General features: G+C 39.8%; 1 protein-coding gene across 10 annotated transcripts in view; it reads right to left on the bottom strand.

Moving 5' to 3' along the window:
• Positions 1–21501, bottom strand: part of LOC131351347 (signal-induced proliferation-associated 1-like protein 2) — a 110154-nt gene that overhangs the window by 63265 nt on the left and 25388 nt on the right. For all 10 annotated transcript variants that reach the window (XR_009204377.1, XR_009204378.1, XM_058386753.1 and 7 more), the window contains exons 3-6: positions 13416–13549; positions 9800–9988; positions 6118–6292; positions 4458–4561 (exon numbers count right to left, since the gene is read on the bottom strand). Coding sequence is in view for 8 of the 10 variants with exons in the window: in XM_058386753.1 (XP_058242736.1) it covers positions 4458–4561; positions 6118–6292; positions 9800–9988; positions 13416–13549 (602 nt within the window). In the remaining 2 variants the exon portion in view is untranslated. The remainder of the gene's footprint in view (positions 1–4457; positions 4562–6117; positions 6293–9799; positions 9989–13415; positions 13550–21501) is intronic.

The following is a 21501-nucleotide window of genomic DNA, read 5'->3' on the forward strand; positions in this document are numbered from 1 at the left end:
CTGTAGACAGGAAGAGAATTCCAACACCAATGCGTTCATCATCTCTGAGCATGACATGAGGAGAGCCTTCAGGAGAGTAAACACCAGGAAAGCAGCAGGACCAGACGGAATCTCAGGTCGAATCCTCAGAGCCTGCGCTGACCAGTTAGCACCTGTGTTCACAGACATATTCAACCTCTCCTTAACCCAGTCGGCAATCCCCATCTGCTTCAAAGAGTCCATCATTGTTCCTGTCCCAAAGAAACCCCATCCTGCTTCCCTCAACGACTATTGCCCTGTAGCCCTGACCTCAGTAGTGATGAAGTACTTTGAACGGCTGGTCATCACTTCACTACCAGACACACTGGATCCATTACAGTTCGCCTACTGCCCAAACCGCTCAACCGACGATGCCATTTCCCACTTCCTTCACATATCACTCACTCACCTGGACACTAGAAAGGGGAATTATGTTAAAATGCTGTTTGCTGACTACAGTTGACTACACACTCACCACCAAGCTGGATCACCTGGGACTCAGCCCATCTCTTTGTCAGTGGATCTCCAATTTTCTAACTGGTAGACCACAGGCAGTAAGGATGGGCAGACATGTCTCAGCCTCACTCACCCTCAGCACTGGAGCCCCCCAGGGTTGTGTTCTGAGTCCCCTGCTGTACTCTTTGTAAACGTATGAGTGCATGGCCACTACCAACTCCACCAACATTATCAATGAGACGGCCTACCTGGAGGAGATTTAGACTCTGGAGGACTGGTGCCAGAGGAACAACCTCCACCTTAACGTCAGCAAGACTAAGGAGCTGATAGTGGACTTCAGGAGAAAGCAGGAGAGGAACTACCAGACCCCTGTGATCAACAACAGCCCAGTGGAGAGAGTGGACAGCTTCAGATACCTCGGTGTTCACATCACGCAGGATCTGTCATGGTCCTGTCACATCAACACCGTGGTGAAGAAGGCCCGACAGTGTCTCTTCCACCTCAGACACACGTGAGACTTTAGACTGCCTGCTAAGGTGCTAAGCAACTGTTATTCCTGCACCAGAGAGAGCATCCTGACGGGAAACATCACCACCTGGTTCGGGAACAGCACCATGCAGGACAGATGAGCTCTTCAGAGGGTGGTGCGATCAGCTGAGCGCATCATCTGTACCGAGCTCCCTGACCTGCACTCGATCTACATCAAGAGGTGCTGGACCAAGGCTAGGAAGATCGTGAAGGACCTCAGCCATCCCAACAATGGACTTTTCTCTCTGTTGAGGTCAAGGAAGCACTTCCGCTCCCTGAAGGCCAACACTGAGAGACTGAGGAGAAGCTTCTTCCCGCAGGCTATACGGTCTCTCAATCAGAATCTCACATAGGACTCAACTGATTAGACCTACTATGCTCCTACACACGTGTTGGAACTCCAACCAACCACAACGGACATTGCACATTACAGGACTGTGGCACACAAAAACACACTATGTACATCTGCACATTTCAAGACTGTGCACACAATACAACACAAACATAAATGTTGCACAGTCTGCTCCCGTTTACATACAAAGAGGACTTTTGCACATCTGCACTTTAAAGATGGACAATACCACTGCTCTCATCTCCTCATTCCACTTCGTGACCCCCCGTACTGCTGCTGTCTGCACCTTGGACACTATTGCACATTACACACTTCACTTTATATAATTTTGCAAAATTTTGTACTGCTGCTGTCTGCACCTTGGACACTACTGCACTTCACACTATTCACTTTATATAATTTTTATAATTTTATATAATTTTGCATCACAGTTGTTGTATTTTACACGTCCTGTATTTTACATTTTACACTTCCTATATACATATCTTATTATCATCTTATCTTATATACATATTCTATATATACATACCTTACTTTATTTATATTTATTATATTTTATTCTATTTTGTTTTTTACTTACTGTGAACTTGTTTTTATATTTTATATTTCGTATTTGTAGTATAATTCGTATTCTTATTTTTTATATTTCGTATTTTTATATTTTATCCTTGTCTTTTGTTCTGTCCTTATTCCTTTTCCTTTTTCAAGGGTCAAAACAGTCGTGTAAACATTTCACTGCATATCATACTGTGTACGATTATGTATGTGACTAATAAAATTTGAATTTGACATCAAGTATATGTGAAAGCATAAAAATGTATGTTAAACAAGGACACTGCATCATCCTTAGGATGTATCATTAGCCAACGAGAGGTGGAGATGGATCTTAGGAAAGTACATGCTGTGATGGAGTGGCCACTACCCGCCAACATAAAGGAATTGCAATGCTTTCTGGGGTTTGACAACTTCTACAGGTGCTTCATAAGGAATTACAGCTCCATAGCATTGCCACTTACCACGCTGCTACAGGGTAAACCCAAATGTCTTCTCTGGACTGAAAATGCCAAAGTGGCCTTTGAAAGAATCAAAACCAGTTTCACAACATCCCCTATTCTAAAACACTAGGTCCAGATAAACTGTTCATTGTAGAAGTTGATGACTCCAGCTGTGAAAGTCTTATCACAGTGCCATGGGGACCCTGGGAAAATGCACCCATGTGCCTTCTACTCACAAAAGCTAACTATTTGGCAATGTCAGCAACCAGGAACTTCTATGAATAAAGGAGGCTTTGGAGGGGTAGTGGCATTGGCTTGAGGGGGCTAAACCTGTTCCAAGTAATCACAGACCACAGGAAACTCAAATACGCTAAACAGCTCAACCTTCGTCAAGCCAGGTCGGCTCGCTTCTAAACAGAGTTCCAGTTTACCATAACCATAATCAACCCAGAACTAAAAACAGCAAAGCCGATGCATTTTCACAATGCCAACCACAATCAACCACAGCTCCCAGAAACCATCTTACCTCCAGTAATAGTTATAGCCCCTGTACACTGGGACGTCATGGAAGAAGTCCAACGGGCTCAATAAACTGAATCACCTCCTCCTGTCTGCCCACCCACTAAACAATATATGCTGACCAGCCTATGCACCAGGGTAATACAATGGGTACACGAGGCCTGCAGTTCTGGGCATCCGGGAATCCAGAGGACCACAGCCCTCATCCAAAATGCAATCTGGTGGCCCTTAGTTCAAGAAGTCAAGGCCTGTCACAACTGTCACAATCCAAATACTATTGACTGCTGCCTACAGAACTGTTAGAACCTTTCCATCTGCTGCAATGACCCTGGTCTCACCTCTCCATCCATGGGCAGAGTACACCCAAAAATCCCTCACACAGTTCTCCAATGGACTATCCCATTTCCAGTGCATGATGAGATATTAACTACCCCTGTTTCCATGGTCAGGGGAACCCTCCAATGTCTCAGCAGTCAAAAACTGGATGTGTAGGAGCCAAGTGCTATAGGAAAGCACCCTTGTGAGCTTCCAGAGGACAATCTGTCAGCATAATCACCTACAAGCCGACCACAGAAGGCACCCTCATCCCCCATTCCAAGTCCTTGTTTCAATTCTCTGACTTGTGATTTTGGTTTTGTTTGCCCTGTCTGGCTGCCTATATTGTTACGATCTGTTTGCTTGCTCACTCACCATGTTGTATTGGATTACGTTTTGGATTATTCTGCCTGTGTTCATTAAACTCTGTTTATGGATCCTTAATCCTCTGAGTCCAGGGCATCATTACAGCAGGTCTCAGTACTGTGTAAAAAACCAGGTGAAAATAATAACAAAAATAATTACACCAAAACATTAACCCTTCACTATCTAATACTACTGAACTCTGGTGTTCTTGCAAAGCTTCAATGTATTATAGTGTAGGGCTAATAATATTCTTATATTGAACAAGCCTACTTCTGCACCCACCAAGATCATGTTTTTGATTTATTTATTGTTTTAAATCAGAATTAAATGATTAAATGATGAGCCATGTGAATGTACAGGCAGTGTATCTATTTTGAAAGAGAATGAGGGTTTATGAGGTGGATAATGTCCATACACCAGAAATGTCTTTGAAATGCTTCTTTCCCAAAAAATAACGAAGAAAATCTCTCCTTTTTCCAATACCCTTTTTTTTTTCATTTTTAAAGATCTGAAGATGTATTTGGGCTAGATATTTTGTAGAAACATCTTAACTCTGGTTAATATTACCACACTGTAATAATATTAACAGTAATCAAATAAATAAAATAACAAACCGCCAAAATGAGCAGTTCGATTATATGCTGTATGTCTGTATGTTGTTGACTATCAACCTTGTGTGTGCGTGTGACAAAGTGTGTGCACACACGTGTTAAATTGACAAAATATACACTATATGGACAAAAATTTATGAAATCACACTGAATAAAAGTTGCAGTGTGTTTTCTATGTATAAACCAACCCACTTACAGCCAAATGAACTCCCAGAGATGCACAGCTTCCGTGCAGGAAATTATGTTTTCCTTTATAAAAATGTTTTTGGTGAAATTATTAACAATAAGAAAACTGACCTGTTGTCTGTTATTGGGTGTGTAGGGTAGAAGAGTGGACACATGAAACATTAGTTCATGGTCCTTGTAGGTAGTGTAGAGTGAGTGGGTTCCCGTAGAGTCCGCTGTAACACAGAAAGTCCCATAAAAAACACAGGCATTCAGACAAGGCACAACCCAAATATGACTAGTCCTAACAATAATTTCAGCATCTATATCTATGTAGAACATGGCAAAAAAAAGGCTGCTCTGTAGCCAGTGATGACTACCATCAATTACACAGAGAGAGGTTAAATACAGGGACATTGGAGAAAAAAATCCAATTAAAAAAAAAATACTAGAGAGAAAATATGATGGAATAAGGCAAAATCTATCTTCAGCCATATATTAACCTCTAAGACAGCAACCAGATTTTGGGGCCAAGTGGAATTCACAAATTTGATTTGCCATGAAATTACCCTGATCAGCCGTAACATTAAAACCACTTGCCTAATATTCTGTAGGTCCTACTCACAGCTCTGATCCATCAACGCATGGGCTCCACAAGGGCTCTGTTGTATTTATCACCAAGACATTAGCAGCAGATCCTGTAAGTTGCAAGGTGGGGCCCTGGATGGATTGGACTTGGTTGTCCAGTACATCCCACAGATGCTTGATTAGACTGAGATCTAGGAAATTTGGAGGCCAAGCCAACCTTGAACTCTTTGTCAAGTTCCACAAGCCATTGCTGCACAATTTTTGCAGTGTGGCAGGGCACATTATCCTGCTGAAAGAGGCCACTGGCATTAGGAAATGCAGTTGCCATAAAGGGGTGTACATAGTATGCTACAACATGGTAGGTGGTACATGTCAAAATAATGTCCACATGAATGCCAGTACCTATGGTACCCTAGAGGAAAATTGCCCAGATAAACACACTCTGCTGGTTTGCCTTCTTCCCATAGCACATCCTTATGCCATCTTTTCCCCAGGTAAATGACACACATGTGCCAGGTTGTCCACATTATGTAAAAGAAAACATGATTCATCAGACCAGGCCACTTTCTTTCACTGCTCAATGATCCAGATCCGATGCTCACATGCCCATTTGTAAGCACTTCTGTCAGTGGATAGCGTTTAGCACTCTAACCAGTCTGTAGCAATGCAGTCTAGTATCCATCAACCCATGATGCACTGTGTTTTGGCACTTTTCGATCATAGCTAGCATTTTTCTTTTAACTTTTTCAGAAATCTAGTGTACAGCAGCTCTTTTGTTGGATTGGAGAAGACAGGGTAGCCGTCACTCCCCACAAGCACCAGTGAGCCACTGGTTTTCCTTCCTTGTACTAACTTTGTTAAGTACTAACCACCGCATGCTGTGAAAACTTGCCATTTTGGAAATGCTGTGACACAGCTGTTTTACCATCACAATTTGGCACTTTTCAAAGCTGCTCATATTCATATGCTTGCCCACTTTCCCCACTTCCAACATATCAACAATGACTGTTCACTTGCTACCTAATGTATCCCAACCCTTAACAGGTGGCACTGTAATAAGATAATCAATGTTATTCATATCATCTCTCAGTGGCTTAAATGTTATGGCTGATAAGAGTAAAATACATAATTGCATACACCATTGCAAATAACATAAGTACATGTAAAGAAAACAGACATATATAGATATGCTTTGTGCACATACTCTTATTATCTAGCTGTGCCTTGTAATTATTGAAGCCCTTTAGTCGCACTCTATGTCCGAGCAGGTCCAGGAATTCATCCAGTGCAGGTCCAGCACTCTCGTTATTGTACATCTCTTCCTCTGTGCTCTGACCTGCCTTACAGTACAACACACCCACCTTGTGCTGGAAACTTAGCTGAAAAACATACAGGCAGAAAAGCATGCTGCATTTTATAAGCTTCACTAGCCAATACTAATAAATAATTAAACCAAATTAATATAGGAGTCAAATTATACAGCAGATCTGCCAATCCCAAAGAGAAATAATGCACTGCAATATTGCAGTGACGGTTGATCAACTTTTTGACAGTCCAATTATTTGTAAAGTGTTAGATTTCACTAGTCTTTATTTAATCTTTTTTTCAGCAAGTACTAAAACTAAAAGAACTAAAATTACTAATAATTTTTGGACTAATATTTCTAGGACGTTCCTTATAAATATAGTTATTTGGTGTCAGCTATATTATAAACATACTTAATGACAGCGTGAACACAGTTAATGGTTTTAATTTAACTTTTAAAGAATTCAAAACATTTTCCATTTACTTTGCCAGAAAGCAAGTACATCATGTCCTTGCTTTTTTTTAAAGACAGGAAAACTGAGTCAAAACAAAGGGACCAGCCAAAAATGTTATTGTTAATGTTCTTATATACTGCTCTTTAAAGAAGATGCAGTTATACAAAGTGAAATAGATCACAGTAAAGTTACATGGATAAAATTTGTGATTTATATAATTTAATTGAAAGAAATGCTGTCAAGAAATCATGTAGTCATTTGTCTTCAGTAAGCACTTTATTCTGGTCAGAGTTCTGGAGTCATTAGCTCTCATTAGCAAACAGTGTTGGGGAGTAACTAGTAACATGTAAAGGCGTTACGTAATTTAATTACAAAATAAATGTAACTGTAATTCGTTAGTTACTTAGAAAAATATGTAATTAAATTACAGTTACTTATGAAAATGTTAAAGATTACAAATAGAGATACATCTGAATATTTTCTTTAAAAAACTAGGATATGTTAAATGATATTAATTTGTTGTTAGAGTTTGTTAAAGCGGTGCTATTCTGATGATTTTGAATGATTCTCTGGTTTGAATTTTAAATTTAAAAATAATTTCATCCTGAAATCCAATAAAGGCACAAATATAACAGTTCAGTGCAAAATTTGTTTGCCAGCTGTTAAAATGCTTTCGACATCAAAGGCTTCAATGTTGAACCTGAGGAAGCATCTGCAGGTATGTAACCTAGCCTTTATTTATTATTGCGAGTGTACAGAAATAAAAACAGACCCTTTAGTTTCGAATGATATATTACTCGTTTCTGTTTAATAAAAAGTGACGGAGTGGTCAGTCGATATACTGTAGCTGCTGTGGAAAAAATCCACTAAAACGCGCCTGCGCATTCATCGAGCCCATAGTGTACTCAAGACCTGTATTCAAAACAGTCAGAACAAATTAGCTAGTCTGCTAGCCATGGGCATCACTAGGCCATTTCTACTCAGCCCCCCTAAAAATTTTGCGATTCTCCATAAACTGTATAAAGACTGGTGATCGCCTCAGTCCTCTTTAAATTTCACATGAAAATGGCGGCAGACTTTGGCTCCTCCCCATCTTTCAATCCGCAGACCGCGGCGTCACAGAGCGAGGATCAGAGGACAAGTGTGTGTGTGTGTGATCAGGAAGACTCGTATTTGGCTTGTTCAGTACTCAAATGTTATACACATCTATGCAATACAGTAGAATGCTGCAATAAGTTTACCATCCTATCCTGTTAGTCAAACCTTTATTTTATTTTATTTTATTTTTACCATTATACCCTCATTGGGGGCTGAGCCCCCCTTAAATGAAAATCCTAAAATCGTCCCTGCTGCTAGCTACCTTTACCAGGCATACTTCTTTTTATGAACCCTTTGACAGAAAATATATAGCTCACATATTTCCTACTTAAAAATGTGTTGGTAATGTCAGATCTAATATAACGTAGTTATTTTAGCACTGTAGCATACATTATGATGACTCTTTTCAGATTGTTTTTTTGCAAGGCATTGTTACTTGCCAGTGTGTCCTGTCATAGCTATGCAAAGATTTCATTCCTAAAACAGTATTGAACAATTTTTGTTATGAAGTCTGGTTTTGTGGTGGCTGTGCTTAAAATTAAATTAATATAATCTTAATTCAAGTGATGAAAGATTTAAAATTCTAACAGTAAACAGAGTTGAGTACCACTATAAGGTTAACCCTGTCTGGTATAAATGTTTGGAAATGATTTAGTTGAAAATATCCATTAGAAACTTAAAAGTAATCAAAGAAGTAATTAAATGTAATCAGTTCTTTACTTTTATACAGTAACTGAAAAGTTACACTACTTATTACATTTTAAACAGGGTAACTTGTAATCTGTAACCTATTACATTTCCAAAGTAACCTTCCCAACACTGTTAGCAAATACCATAATGTGAAAACCTCACATAACCTAATACATAATCATTACATATTACAATTACATAATCTGTAAAGTAGTCACAAAGTTGTTCATAGTTTTTAATTCATTTATCTTCAGTTACTACTTTATCCTGTTCAGGGTTGGAGTGGATCTAAAGCCTATTGTAGCTCATTATAATCCCATAGTGTGGAGTCTAGGACAGGATAAAACTGTCTAATGTCACTTTTTTTTTTCAATTTTTCTCCTCTGTCCACACAACATACTGAAAGCATCATGGTTAGGGCAATGTATTCTGATTTCACTAGATTCAATGCCACTGTACTCTATGGGTTCCAGAATTTTTTATACAGTACATGGCAACTACAGTTGCCAGGATTTACCTTAAATAAAATAGTACAGGCAGAGAAATATTTAACTGTATCACAGTAAATGCTATTACCATTTTCCTTACTGTAAGTGTTCTGGCTATTGCTGTGCCATTTTTGTAACCATAAATTTAACAGATTTTTTTTTTACAATGTATGAAACAGAGCTAAAGTGAGAGGGTGAAGAGAAGAGAATTGAAAAGGTATGAAAAGAAACTGGGAACAAACTGCACTTTATATCATGTCATCAAAGATATGTAACATCAACTGATTGTCTGGTCCCATCATCCCCAAGCATGTTACAACAAAAGCAGCCCCTATTAGACAAAAAGGTAGGAAACATACCTAGGCAAGAAACACTGCAGGTCAATATAAAGGTATTCTGACTGACAGGTATCTCTATCCTGATGGCAGTGGTCTCATGTGGGATGACAGTGTCCCCATCATTAGGGCAATGAATTGTTTGATGAGTATGAAAATAATGTCATACAAAACTATTTCTAGTGTTACACATTACTAGTAAATGTTCTAAATTTATATTTCATTTATTAAGCCATAAGTAATGTAAGTCATATGTAGCTTTATATAAAGTATAAAGCATTGTATAAAGCACAACTAGTGCTAAATAAAGATGAACTTGTGCTGTAAGAACAATATTAATTATTATGAAGCAACCATAGATCAGAAGGTTCAGCAAAAATAAACAATGGTATTTAGAAACCAAATCTTCACCATTGTCCAGATAGGTGCTGTGTTAATATTGAAGGTCATCTATTATATATGTATTTTGTGAAAGTACACATGATGATAAGTGGTGTAGGTCATGAAGCACTTACCCCCTGCTCATCCAGCTTGAGAAGCTGCTCTGGGACTTTGGGGGAACTGAGAGCCAGTCGGAGACAATGAATGTTGAGCTCAGGAACTACATACTCCAGCACCTCCTTCAGGGGGAGCCCACGGGCTGTGCCATGCCTTGCTGTAGACGGCACTGCATCTTCCAGAATTGCTCCTCGTAGAGTAGTCAGCTAACAGGTAAGAGAATAAATATACCAAATATGCTATAGAGTATATTAAATGATTGTAAAATATGAAGGGTCAAGTATTAATTGGCTCGGTGGTAAATCAATAACCACTTCAAATGTATTCATAATGAAAAGGAAGGAAGTGACCATGTGGCCTATTTAAAGTTCTACTGCTAAGAGAACTTTAACAAATAATTTAATAAGGTTAATAATTATTCAACCTTATTTTTACATAATATATTTATTAACATTCAGCTTAGCTTGTCTTCATCATTAAAGTAGTTTAGGTAAAAAAATGTTGCTGTTATTTTGCTGTAGTTTTGCACTGTACTGACTAATGTAGCCAACTAGTAAGTTGCTTGAAGATTGCAGACTATGGCTATGGAATACCTCAAGCTTCTAAGTTGGGAGGGTAATCAGAATAATCTGAGTTGGGAGGGTAATTCTTCCAAGTTAGGAGGGTAATCCAAGGGAATTATCAGTCATGGCTATTGCTAAAGCTAGTTATTATTATAACTGTATACATCCAAACTCAAACCAACACAGGCCTTCAAGGAACTGTATTGGAAAATATGTAAGCAGTAAACCATGTACACAAAGGCCCATTCACTGTGAGGTACATCAACAACACCAACCTCAAAACAATTCCTTCAAAATATTTAACACATTAAATACAACACACAGAGTGACATGGTTTCGGACCATTGCTATTCTCCCTTCCAGGATGGCTACAAATCTCACAGTCAATTAAAATAGCTAAAAAGCAAAGATTGTGAAGCAGTTACAAAAAGTTTCCTTTATGTTGTCCCAAGCCCATTTCCAATTTTTTATACAACCCAACCCAGGGAAGTGTTACATCTGTTCAATCATGAAGTGCATAGAAAACATCGTGTTAACCAAAACAATTCGGATCAACCCAAATTAACTGCGGATTAACAATGTTCACAGGGCCTTTACTTTCATTTCTGACAATGCGGAGGAGTAAAAACAAGCCAGCTATGCCTTTCACAAAACAATCAGTACAGAAAAACAGTACAGAGAACTAGATAAAAACACAATTCAACACCACTAACACAAGAGACATGTTGCAAGGAATCAACATCACCACAAAAATAAGCACTTTGCTATGAACCTTGCTGCCTCAGAAACAGATGAGCTTAATACTTTTTATGCTTGCTTTGAGGCAAACAACTGAGAGAGCTCCAGTGGCCAATGCCCACCATTGTGCCCTAAATCTTCGATAACCTGCATGAATGCCTGGTGCCCTGTTTCTGCTCTGACAAAATGCTTTAATATAAAACATAATACTTGAAAAATGCAAGTATGTGATATTTAGTATGTATGTTGGGATAAGAGTTGGGATAAAGTAAATTGGAGTACGATACTATTACATACAGGTGACAAAATCAATGCCCAAATTCTAACTTTACCTTGTAAAAAAAAATTAGAACGCACATGACTAGCACGTTAATTAATGTCATATGCAGAGAATATGTCTTATGTCCCACTCTAGACAATGATTGAATTTTGGGATTGGCCTAGCCAGAAAGGTTTAAACCCTATGACACCAATGAGTGAGTCAATCAATTCAATGAATCCAGCCTTTGCACCACCATTTACTCATCACTCAACGCCTTTACTTCATTCAACATCCCGACTGGTCTTCTGACCACTTAAAAGCAAAACCAATGAATAAAGATCACCAAGAAAATCCCTCTGACTACCACTCTATGTGGTGTAAAACTACAAGGAGCAGAATAAGACAAATGAAACATACCTTGCATTTTTTAAATGACTATTTGGCACCAAGTGACTTGTATTTACATTGGTGACTTTCAGATAAATTTGTGACGTGGAAAAAAGAATTTTACTAGGGGCAGCACCCCACCCATATGCACCACAAAAAACTGTGAATGAAATAAAACTCTAGATGAAGGAAAACTACTGCATAATGAACAGTACAAAGAATGGAGGACAATATTAGAATGGTCTTGTCAATATTAACCGTTTAATTAACAACAAACAAAATATGACAGGAATCTTAAGGTGACAATGGAAATGACAATGACAAAACAGGTACATTTCTTTCCTAAAGACATCTTTATTTGGAGACAGGAGTGAAGAGTTTTGTCATATTACTTATTCAGGACTTCCCTTAAACACACACCTAAATTTTGTGGAAAGCCTTCCCAAAATATATGAAGCTATTATAGCTGCAAAGGGCGAGCCAACTCCATATTACATTCATGTACATGTAAAGGCAGATGTCCCAAAACTTTTGGCAATATACAGTAGTGTATGTTAGTGATATGATATTCATTCTATTAACCAACAATATACTTATATAAGTGTTATAAGTCCTAAAACGTGGTGAATACTCAACCATGTACAAAGCAGGGAAAGTGTAAGTTCCTAATTGGAAATATAAAATATGAATTTTTTTTGCCTGCCTCTGGGGAATGAATGGACATTAGTAAAGTAAATAAAAAAGTATTATCTAATTATTGATTAGGGAAATTCTTTTGATCAATAAGTTGGTTAGGGGGAGGTGTTGTGGAAAATAATCAGAATTGTATGTTCTACTTTCATATTACCTATTTTATATCACATATAATTTATTTTATAATTAATACTTGACTGATCTGAAGCCAACCTGACATGAGAAAAACTTGTTTGCTGTTAACAAATTATCTAAATTCCTATGATTTAGAGCACCATCACCAAGGCAGGCACCAGTATTTTTTAGTTTTAGTTTTTCTAATAAGTTTAGATTGTACCAGGCTATACAGAGGACTGCTAAAAGGAAGAGAAGTAAAAACCTTGATAGACCAACAGGCAGAACCCATAGTACACACCCAGGAAATGTGTGCATCAAATATTGATAAGGAGGGGAGTGGAGAGAACTCCAAAACTGATCTGGTGCAGGCTCATCAGCCTCGTTAGCTTTAGAAAGCAAAAAAGACAATGGGTGATCTAAAGGTATGGAGAGACATCTAGTGGCCATAAAGAGTGAGTAAGACAAATTAGAACAAGCCAATTAGAGGAGGCACGTTTGTCCCACCCTTGGGACATTTAAGATCATGCACTATGGTCAGCTCTTCAGTGTTTGCTCTAGAGAACAACCACTTTTATTTCTTATGTTTTCCATTTTGAGAAATCAGTGTTTTGTTACTTGCTTATTCTCAAACCTACATATGAGACAGGAAAGAATTCTCCATGACAATAGCAAACATGGATGCTGATGAAATGTGCAAAAGTGTTTTGTAGGAAAATGGAAGTTCTTGGTGAGATGAACCATGACAAGAATGTTTTTAGTCATTAACAACTGTTGTACATTTTTCCGGCTTATGAAGCTCTAATTCATAAATTAGTACTCATTGTTTGCTCATATAATATACACAACAACTCATAGAAATATAGGATGTGTTACCTGACTATTCCTGAAGATAATACGGTAATTATACAGTGACCCCTCTTTCTCCTTCTTGTCTTCAAGCTTTTCTCGTCGCACACTGACAGCCACAGGACCCAGGTTCTCATCCATGCCAAAGTAGTTCTGGTGGTCTGAGATAAGTGCAGCAGAGCAGGTTAAAGTGGCAAAGTAAATTTAGTTTCTTTGGTGGTTCTTTGTATTTTACTTTTTTCCACTTTATTATGCTCTAGTTTATCCAAACTTTATATTTTACCATTAAGGGGCTAAAGGACAGGGTTACTTATCTACAAATGAGATATGCCCTCAGTTTCTGTTTGGTAAACAGTCACATTATGCACTGTCACTATGCCTAGTGATTTAAATTGCAATCATTGCAAAAGGAAGTGTGGAAGGAATGGATGAAAAGAAGGATGAAAGGAAGGAAGTATGGGAAAGGGAGGGAGGGAGGGAAGCAAGGAAGGAATATTTTATAATTTTTAAGCTTTCTTATTCTGTTACCATATAATACAATGCATTTACATTATACTGATGCTTAATAATAATAATAATAATAATAATAATAATAATAACCTTCACTGAGTACAGATTAGTGGGGTAAACTTTTGGGGTTAGTGAAATCCATCAGTGTGTATATGCTGTGTGCAAAGCTATTAAAAAACAATTAATGCACCATTATATCTGTATATGTAGCGGAGGCCAATGAAACTACACACCATAATTCCTTGGGGACATTAATTTGCTTAACTTAAAAAATACTTAATGTGGCCTAATGTGCTAAAATAGCAAATAGAAAACCAGTTTTCTCTCAGATTTACTGCTCAGACAACATTAGGTATGATGTTTTTATATTAAGTTCAATTTTTTAATTCAATTTATTTGTAGAGTGCTTTTACCAATGGACATTTAAGTGTTTTCTCCCCATAGAAACCTGTTATAAAGAAGCTGCTTAACATGACTTAATGCATGTAGACAGTGACATTATACGACCAAATTCAGTATACACTTTGTTGATATTGGTTTAGTGACTTCATGACAGCATGATTACTTAGGTTATGTCTGTCTTGACTTCAGATTATGGTCTTACACACGAGGAGAAAATTGAAAGAAAAGCCCACAAAGCTTACTGAAATGACTGAAACTGACTAAAGTATTAATAAATAAATAAGAATTACTAATAAAAATCAAACATTTCTTTTGAAGTGTGGTTCAACAGAAACATTTATTAAAACAAATTAATGAAACTGGCCTAGACAAAAATGATGGCACTCCTAGAAAATCATACAAAACACACAGCTAAATACACCAAAGAATGGCTAAGAACAAAACATTGGACTATTCTGGACTATAGTGGCCTTCTATGAGACCTGATCTAAATCCTATTGAACATCTGTGGAATAGGTGTATGGGCTTGCCTGTACATAGTATGTTTTACTACAGTAGACTACAGTAGACTTTCAGCATAAAATGTCAATAATAATAATATGAAAACACACACACACATATACACCGATCAGCCATAACATTATGACTTCAGACAGGTGAAGTGAATAACAATGATTATCTCCTCATCATAGCACCTGTTACTGGGTGGGATATATTAGTCAGCAAGTTAACATTTTATCCTCAGTGTTGATGTGTTAGAAGCAGGAAAAATGGGAAAACGTAAGGATTTGAGCAAGTCTGACAAGAGCCAAATTGTGATGGCTAGACGACTGGATCAGGGCATCTCCAAAACTGCAGCTCTTGTGGGGTGTTCCTGGTCTGCAGTGGTCAGTATTTATCTAAAGTGGTCCAAGGAAGGAACAGTGGTGAACCAGCGACAGGGTAATGGGCAGCCAAGGCTCACTGATGCACATGGGGAGCAAAGGCTGGCCTGTGTGGTCTGATCCAAAAGACGAGCTACTGTTGCTCAAATTGCTGAAGAAGTTAATGCTGGTTCTGATAGAAAGGTGTCACAATACACAGTATATCACAGTTTGTTGCATATGGGGCTGCATAGCTGCAGACCAGTCAGGGTGCCCATGCTGACTCCTGTGCACCGCCAAAAGAGGCAACAATGAGCATTAGAACTGGCACATGAGCATTAGAACTGGACCACGGAGCAATGGAAGAAGGTGACCTGGTCTGATGAATCACGTTTACTTTTACATCACATAGATGGTGTGTGTGCATCTCTTATCCGGGGAACACATGGCACCAGGATGCACTATGGAAAGAAGGCAAGCCGGCGGAGGCAGTGTTCTGCTGGGGCAATGTTCTGCTGGGAAACCTTCCTGCCATCCATGTGGATGTTACTTTGACATGTACCACCTACCTAAGCATTGTTGCAGACCATGTACACCCTTTCATGGAAACAGTATTCCCTGATGGCTGTGACCTGTTTCAGCAGGATAATGCGCTGTGCCACAAAGCAAAAATGGTTCAGGAGTGGTTTGATGAGCACAACAAGTGAGTTTGAGGTTTTGACTAGGCCTCCCCAGATCTCAATCCAATTGGGCATCTGTGTGATGTGCTGGACAAACAAGTCCGATCCATGGAGGCCCCACCTAGCAACGCAACCTGTAGGACTTTAAGGATCTGCAGCATCTTGGTTCCAAATACCCCAGAACACATTCAGGGATCTACGGTGTCTATGCCTTGGTGGGTCTAGGCTGCAGCAAAAGGGGGACCAACACAATATTAGGCAGGTGGTCATAATGTTATGCCTGATCTGTGTGTGTGTGTGTGTGTGTATATATATATATATATATATATATATATATATATATATATATATATATATATATATATATATATATATATATATATATATATATACACACACACACAGGGGTTGGACAATGAAACTGAAACACTAGCCAATTTAGTGTTGGAGGTTTCATGGCTAAATTTGACCAGCCTGGTGGCCAATCTTCATTGATTGCACATTCCACCAGTAAGAGCAGAGTGTGAAGGTTTAATTAGCAGAGTAATAGCACAGTTTTGCTTAAAATATTGCAATGCGCACAACATTATGGGTGATGTATCAGAGTTCAAAAGAGGACAAATTGTTGGTGCACGTCTCGCTGGCACATCCGTGACTAAGACAGCAAGTCTTTGTGATGTATCAAGAGCCACGGTATCCAGGGTAATGTCAGCATACCACCAAGAAGGACGAACCACATCCAACAGGAGTAACTGTGGACGCAAGAGGAAGCTGTCTGAAAGGGATGTCTGGGTGCTAACCCGGATTGTACCCAAAAAACATAAAACCACAGCTGCCCAACTCACTGCAGAATTAAATGTGCACCTCAACTCTCCTGTTTCCCCCAAAACTGTCCGTCGGGAGCTCCACAGGGTCAATGTACATGGCCGGGCTGCTATAGCCAAACCTTTGGTCACTCGTGCCAATGCCCAACGTCGGTTTCAATGGTGCCAGCAGTGAAAATCTTGGGCTGTGGACAATGTGAAACATGTATTGTTCTCTGATGAGTCCACCTTCACTGTCTTTCCCACATCCGGGAGAGTTACGGTGTGGAGAAGCCCCAAAGAAGCGTACCACCCAGACTGTTGCATGCCCAGAGTGAAGCATGGGGGTGGATCAGTGATGGTTTGAGCTGCAATATCATGGCATTCCCTAGGCCCAATACTTGTGCTAGATGGGCACGTCACTGCCAAGGACTACCGAACCATTCTGGAGGACCATGTGCACCCAATGGTTCAAACATTGTATCCTGAAGGCGGTGCCGTGTATCAGGATGATAATGCACCAATACACACAGCAAGACTGGTGACAGAGTGGTTTGATGAACATGAAAGTGAAGTTGAACATCTCCCATGGCCTGCACAGTCACCAGATCTAAATATTATTGAGCCACTTTGGGGTGTTTTGGAGGAGCGAGTCAGGAAACGTTTTCCTCCACCAGAATCACGTAATGACCTGGCCACTATTCTGCAAGAAGAATGGCTCAAAATCCCTCTGGTCACTGTGCAGGACTTGTATCTGTCATTCCCAAGATGAATTGATGCTGTATTGGCCGCAAAAGGAGGCCCTACACCATACTAATGAATTATTGTGGTCTAAAACCAGGCGTTTCAGTTTCATTGTCCAACCCCTGTATATACACTACTCACAGAAAGGATATTCGACTTTCGGGGGAAATTTCAGGATGCACCTAAAATGCTGTATAACCTTTACAGGTGAACTTAATTTGACCTTCTCTACACTTCTGAATGCACATGTCCAACTGTTCAGTGTTTCAGTACTTTTTGCATAACTTGCTGTTCTCTAACAAGGTGCTTAACAAAATTCACAACTGGTGTTTGATCCATGAATCGACCAAAAAATTTTCTGGTTCAATTAGAATTGGTATTTAAACAGTCCTCTTCATCATGCTGTTCACATCATGAGACCAAGACGACACCTAACAATTGATCAACAGTACCTCGCCATTTCGAGGCTTCAAACAGGATGTTCTCAGAGGGAAGTGGCCACTGAGCTTAGAGTGTCACAGAGTGTCATCAGCAGGTTGCGACCAAGATACAGAGAGACTGGAAGTCACAGAAAGGCACAGAAGTGAATGTCCTTTGGCCACATCCCATTTTAATGACCGCTTCATTGTGAACCCTGCAGAACCGGATGATGAATGCTACTCAACTCCAGGCACATTTAAGGGAGGTAAGAGGCACCCAAGTGTCACGTCAGACCATTCGAAACCATTTTCATCAGCGTGGTCTGCGTGCTAGACGACCTGCAAGGCTACCTGACCACACCACCAGGCCAGGGAGCATTTACGCTGCATGAGGGACCAGTCGATTCACAGTGAGCAGAAATTATGGCCACCAATGATGTTGGAGGCGTCAAGGAGAGCGCTATGCATCAGCCACTGTTGTCACCAGATGAGCCTTTGGTGGTGGTGGTGTTACAGTCTGGGCAGGTGTGTCTACTCAATACAGAACTGCCCTACATCTTGGTACAGTGACAAGCCAATAAAACCTGAATAAAATCATTAATCCAGTCATTGTGCCCCTGCATGAACAACACAGGCCTAATTTCATCTTCATGGACGACAATGCTCCAGCTCATCAAGGTTGCATCATTAGGGAATGGCTGCTAGAGGCTGGGGTACCTCAAATGGAGTGGCCTGCACTTTCTCCAGACCTGAATCCCATAGAAAACATATGGGATCAGCTGAGTTGCCATGTAGAGGCTTGTAACCCGGCACCCCAGAACCTCAATGACCTGAGGGCCGCCCTTCAAGAAGAGTGGAATGCCATGCCTCAGTAGACAATAAGTCGACTTGTGAACAACATGAGACGTCGTTGTCAAGCTGTAATTGATGGTCAAGGGCACATGACAAATTATTGAGACATTGACATTTTTTGTTGTGGTATACCCACCACTGTTGTTGGCTTTTGTTTCAATGAATTGTTTGAGATGAGGAAATCACCATTGCATGCTTCTACGTAAATGCCCTACTTTCATGAAGTAATATCACTGTAGTGTGAACTTTTTACATGTTCCATAAATTTCACCCAAAAGCCAAATATCCTTAACTTTTTGTGAGTAGTGTTTATATGAGAGACCACTTATAAGAGAAAAAAAATAAGAGACCACTGCCCAATTTCAAGATTTGAATCCTATTTAAAACTTCTGGAATGTCATCAAGAGGAAGATGGATGGTCACAAACCAACAAGCAAAGCTGAGCTGTTTGCTTTTTTGCAAAAAGAGCGGTATAGTTACCCAACAGCAATGTGAAAAACTGGAGGAGAGCATGCCAAAACACATGCAAATCGGGGTTATTCCACCAAATACTGATTTCTTAATGTTATTTAGCCAAAGCATTAACACAATTTGTTTAAAAATTATTTGCGGTATTAAAGCTCTGCTAATACTGCATGATCTTGGGTTATTTTGATGTGTTGTCATTTCCTTTAAATATTCACTCTAAATAACAATAGTTATATTTTGAATTTAGGAGAAATATTGTCAGCAGTTCACAAAAAATGAAACAAAACTGTTCATCTCACCAACACATGCACCTGGAAGAAAAAAACATAAGAAACTGATTATTTTGCAGTGGTCTCTTTTTTCCAGAGCTGTAAATAGAGAAAATAGAAACTCATCATAACACTTTGAAATATTTACTTTGTCACACAGCCTGAAAACAAACCCCATTCCAAATACCTTTTCCAGCTTTCTTTAAAAAATTGGGCTTACAACATAAAACCAATAAAAGAAAAAAAAAAAACAGTTCTGTAAATTAATAAAAAAACAAAAAAACTATAATAACAAGGTTGGAAAAGTCACAAGCACCTTGATTTAATACTCCATATAGCCACCTTTTGCTTTAATTACAGCCATCAGTCTTTTTAGATACACTATATTGCCAAAAGTATTCGCTCACCCATCCAAATAATCAGAATCAGGTGTTCCAATCACTTCCATGGCCACAGGTGTATAAAATCAAGCACCTAGGCATGCAGACTGTTTTTACAAACATTTGTGAAAGAATGGGTCGCTCTCAGGAGCTCAGTGAATTCCAGCGTGGAACTGTGATAGGATGCCACCTGTGCAACAAATCCAGTCGTGAAATTTCCTCACTCCTAAATATTCCACAGTCAACTGTCAGCTGTATTATAAGAACGTGGAAGTGTTTGGGAATGACAGCAACTCAGCCACAAAGTGGTAGGCCACGTAAACTGACGGAGCGGGGTCAGCGGATGCTGAGGCGCATAGTGTGAAGAGGTCGCCAACTTTCTGCAGAGTCAATCGCTACAGACCTCCAAACTTCATGTGGCCTTCAGATTAGCTCAAGAACAGTGTGCAGAGAGCTTCATGGAATGGGTTTCCATGGCCGAGCAGCTGCATCCAAGCCATACATCACCAAGTGCAATGCAAAGCGTCGGATGCAGTGGTGTAAAGCACGCCGCCACTGGACTCTAGAGCACTGGAGACGCATTCTCTGGAGTGACAAATCGCGCTTCTCCATCTCGCAATCTGATGGACTAGTCTGGGTTTGGCGGTTGCCAGGAGAACGGTACTTGTCTGACTGCATTGTGCCAAGTGTAAAGTTTGGTGGAGGGGGGATTATGGTGTGGGGTTGTTTTTCAGGAGCTGGGCTTGGCCCCTTAGTTCCAGTGAAAGGAACTCTGAATGCTTCAGCATACCAAGACATTTTGGACAATTCCATGCTCCCAACTTTGTGGGAACAGTTTGGAGCTGGCCCCTTCCTCTTCCAACATGGATGACAGAGTCTGGTGTGGATGAACTTGACTGGCCTGCACAGAGTCCTGACCTCAACCCGATAGAACACCTTTGGGATGAATTAGAGTGGAGACTGAGAGCCAGGCCTTCTCGTCCAACATCAGTGTGTGACCTCACAAATGCACTTCTGGAAGAATGGTCAAAAATTCCCATAAACACACTCCTAAACCTTGTGGACAGCCTTCCCAGAAGAGTTGAAGCTGTTATAGCTGCAAAGGGTGGACCGACGTCATATTGAACCCTATGGATTAGGAATGGGATGTCACTTAAGTTCATATGCGAGTCAAGGCAGGTGAGCGAATACTTTTGGCAATATAGTGTATGTCTGTACTATCTTTGAACACCTTGATTGGGGAATATTTGCCTATTCTTCCTTGCAGAATTACACTTCAGTAAAATTCTGTGGTGAGTGGCAATGGACTGCTCTCTTCAAATCCATCCACAGATTTTTGATTGGATGTACTTGGCAGTATCCATTGTCCCTTCAATCCTGACAAATTGCCCAGTCCCAGATGAAAGGAAACACCTCCACAACATACTGCTGCCACCACCATGCTTCACAGTAGGTATGGTGTGTTTTTGGTGATGTGCTGTGTTTGCGTTTTGGAGTTCAGTCCAAAAAGGTCAATTTTGGTCTCATCAGACCATAGCACCTTCTGCCAGAAGGTCTTAGACCCTTCCAAATGTGTTTTTTGCATAGCACAAAGGAGACTGAGTTTTAGGAAAGTCTTCTTTCGTGCCACCCTGCCATACAGGCCAGGTTTGTGTAAAGCTTGGGAGATAGTTGTCATATGCACAGACTGACCAGACCTAGCCATAAAGCTTTGCAAGTCCTT

The sequence above is a fragment of the Hemibagrus wyckioides genome, linkage group LG03, assembly GCF_019097595.1.
Source record: "Hemibagrus wyckioides isolate EC202008001 linkage group LG03, SWU_Hwy_1.0, whole genome shotgun sequence".
Classification (NCBI taxonomy): domain Eukaryota; kingdom Metazoa; phylum Chordata; class Actinopteri; order Siluriformes; family Bagridae; genus Hemibagrus; species Hemibagrus wyckioides.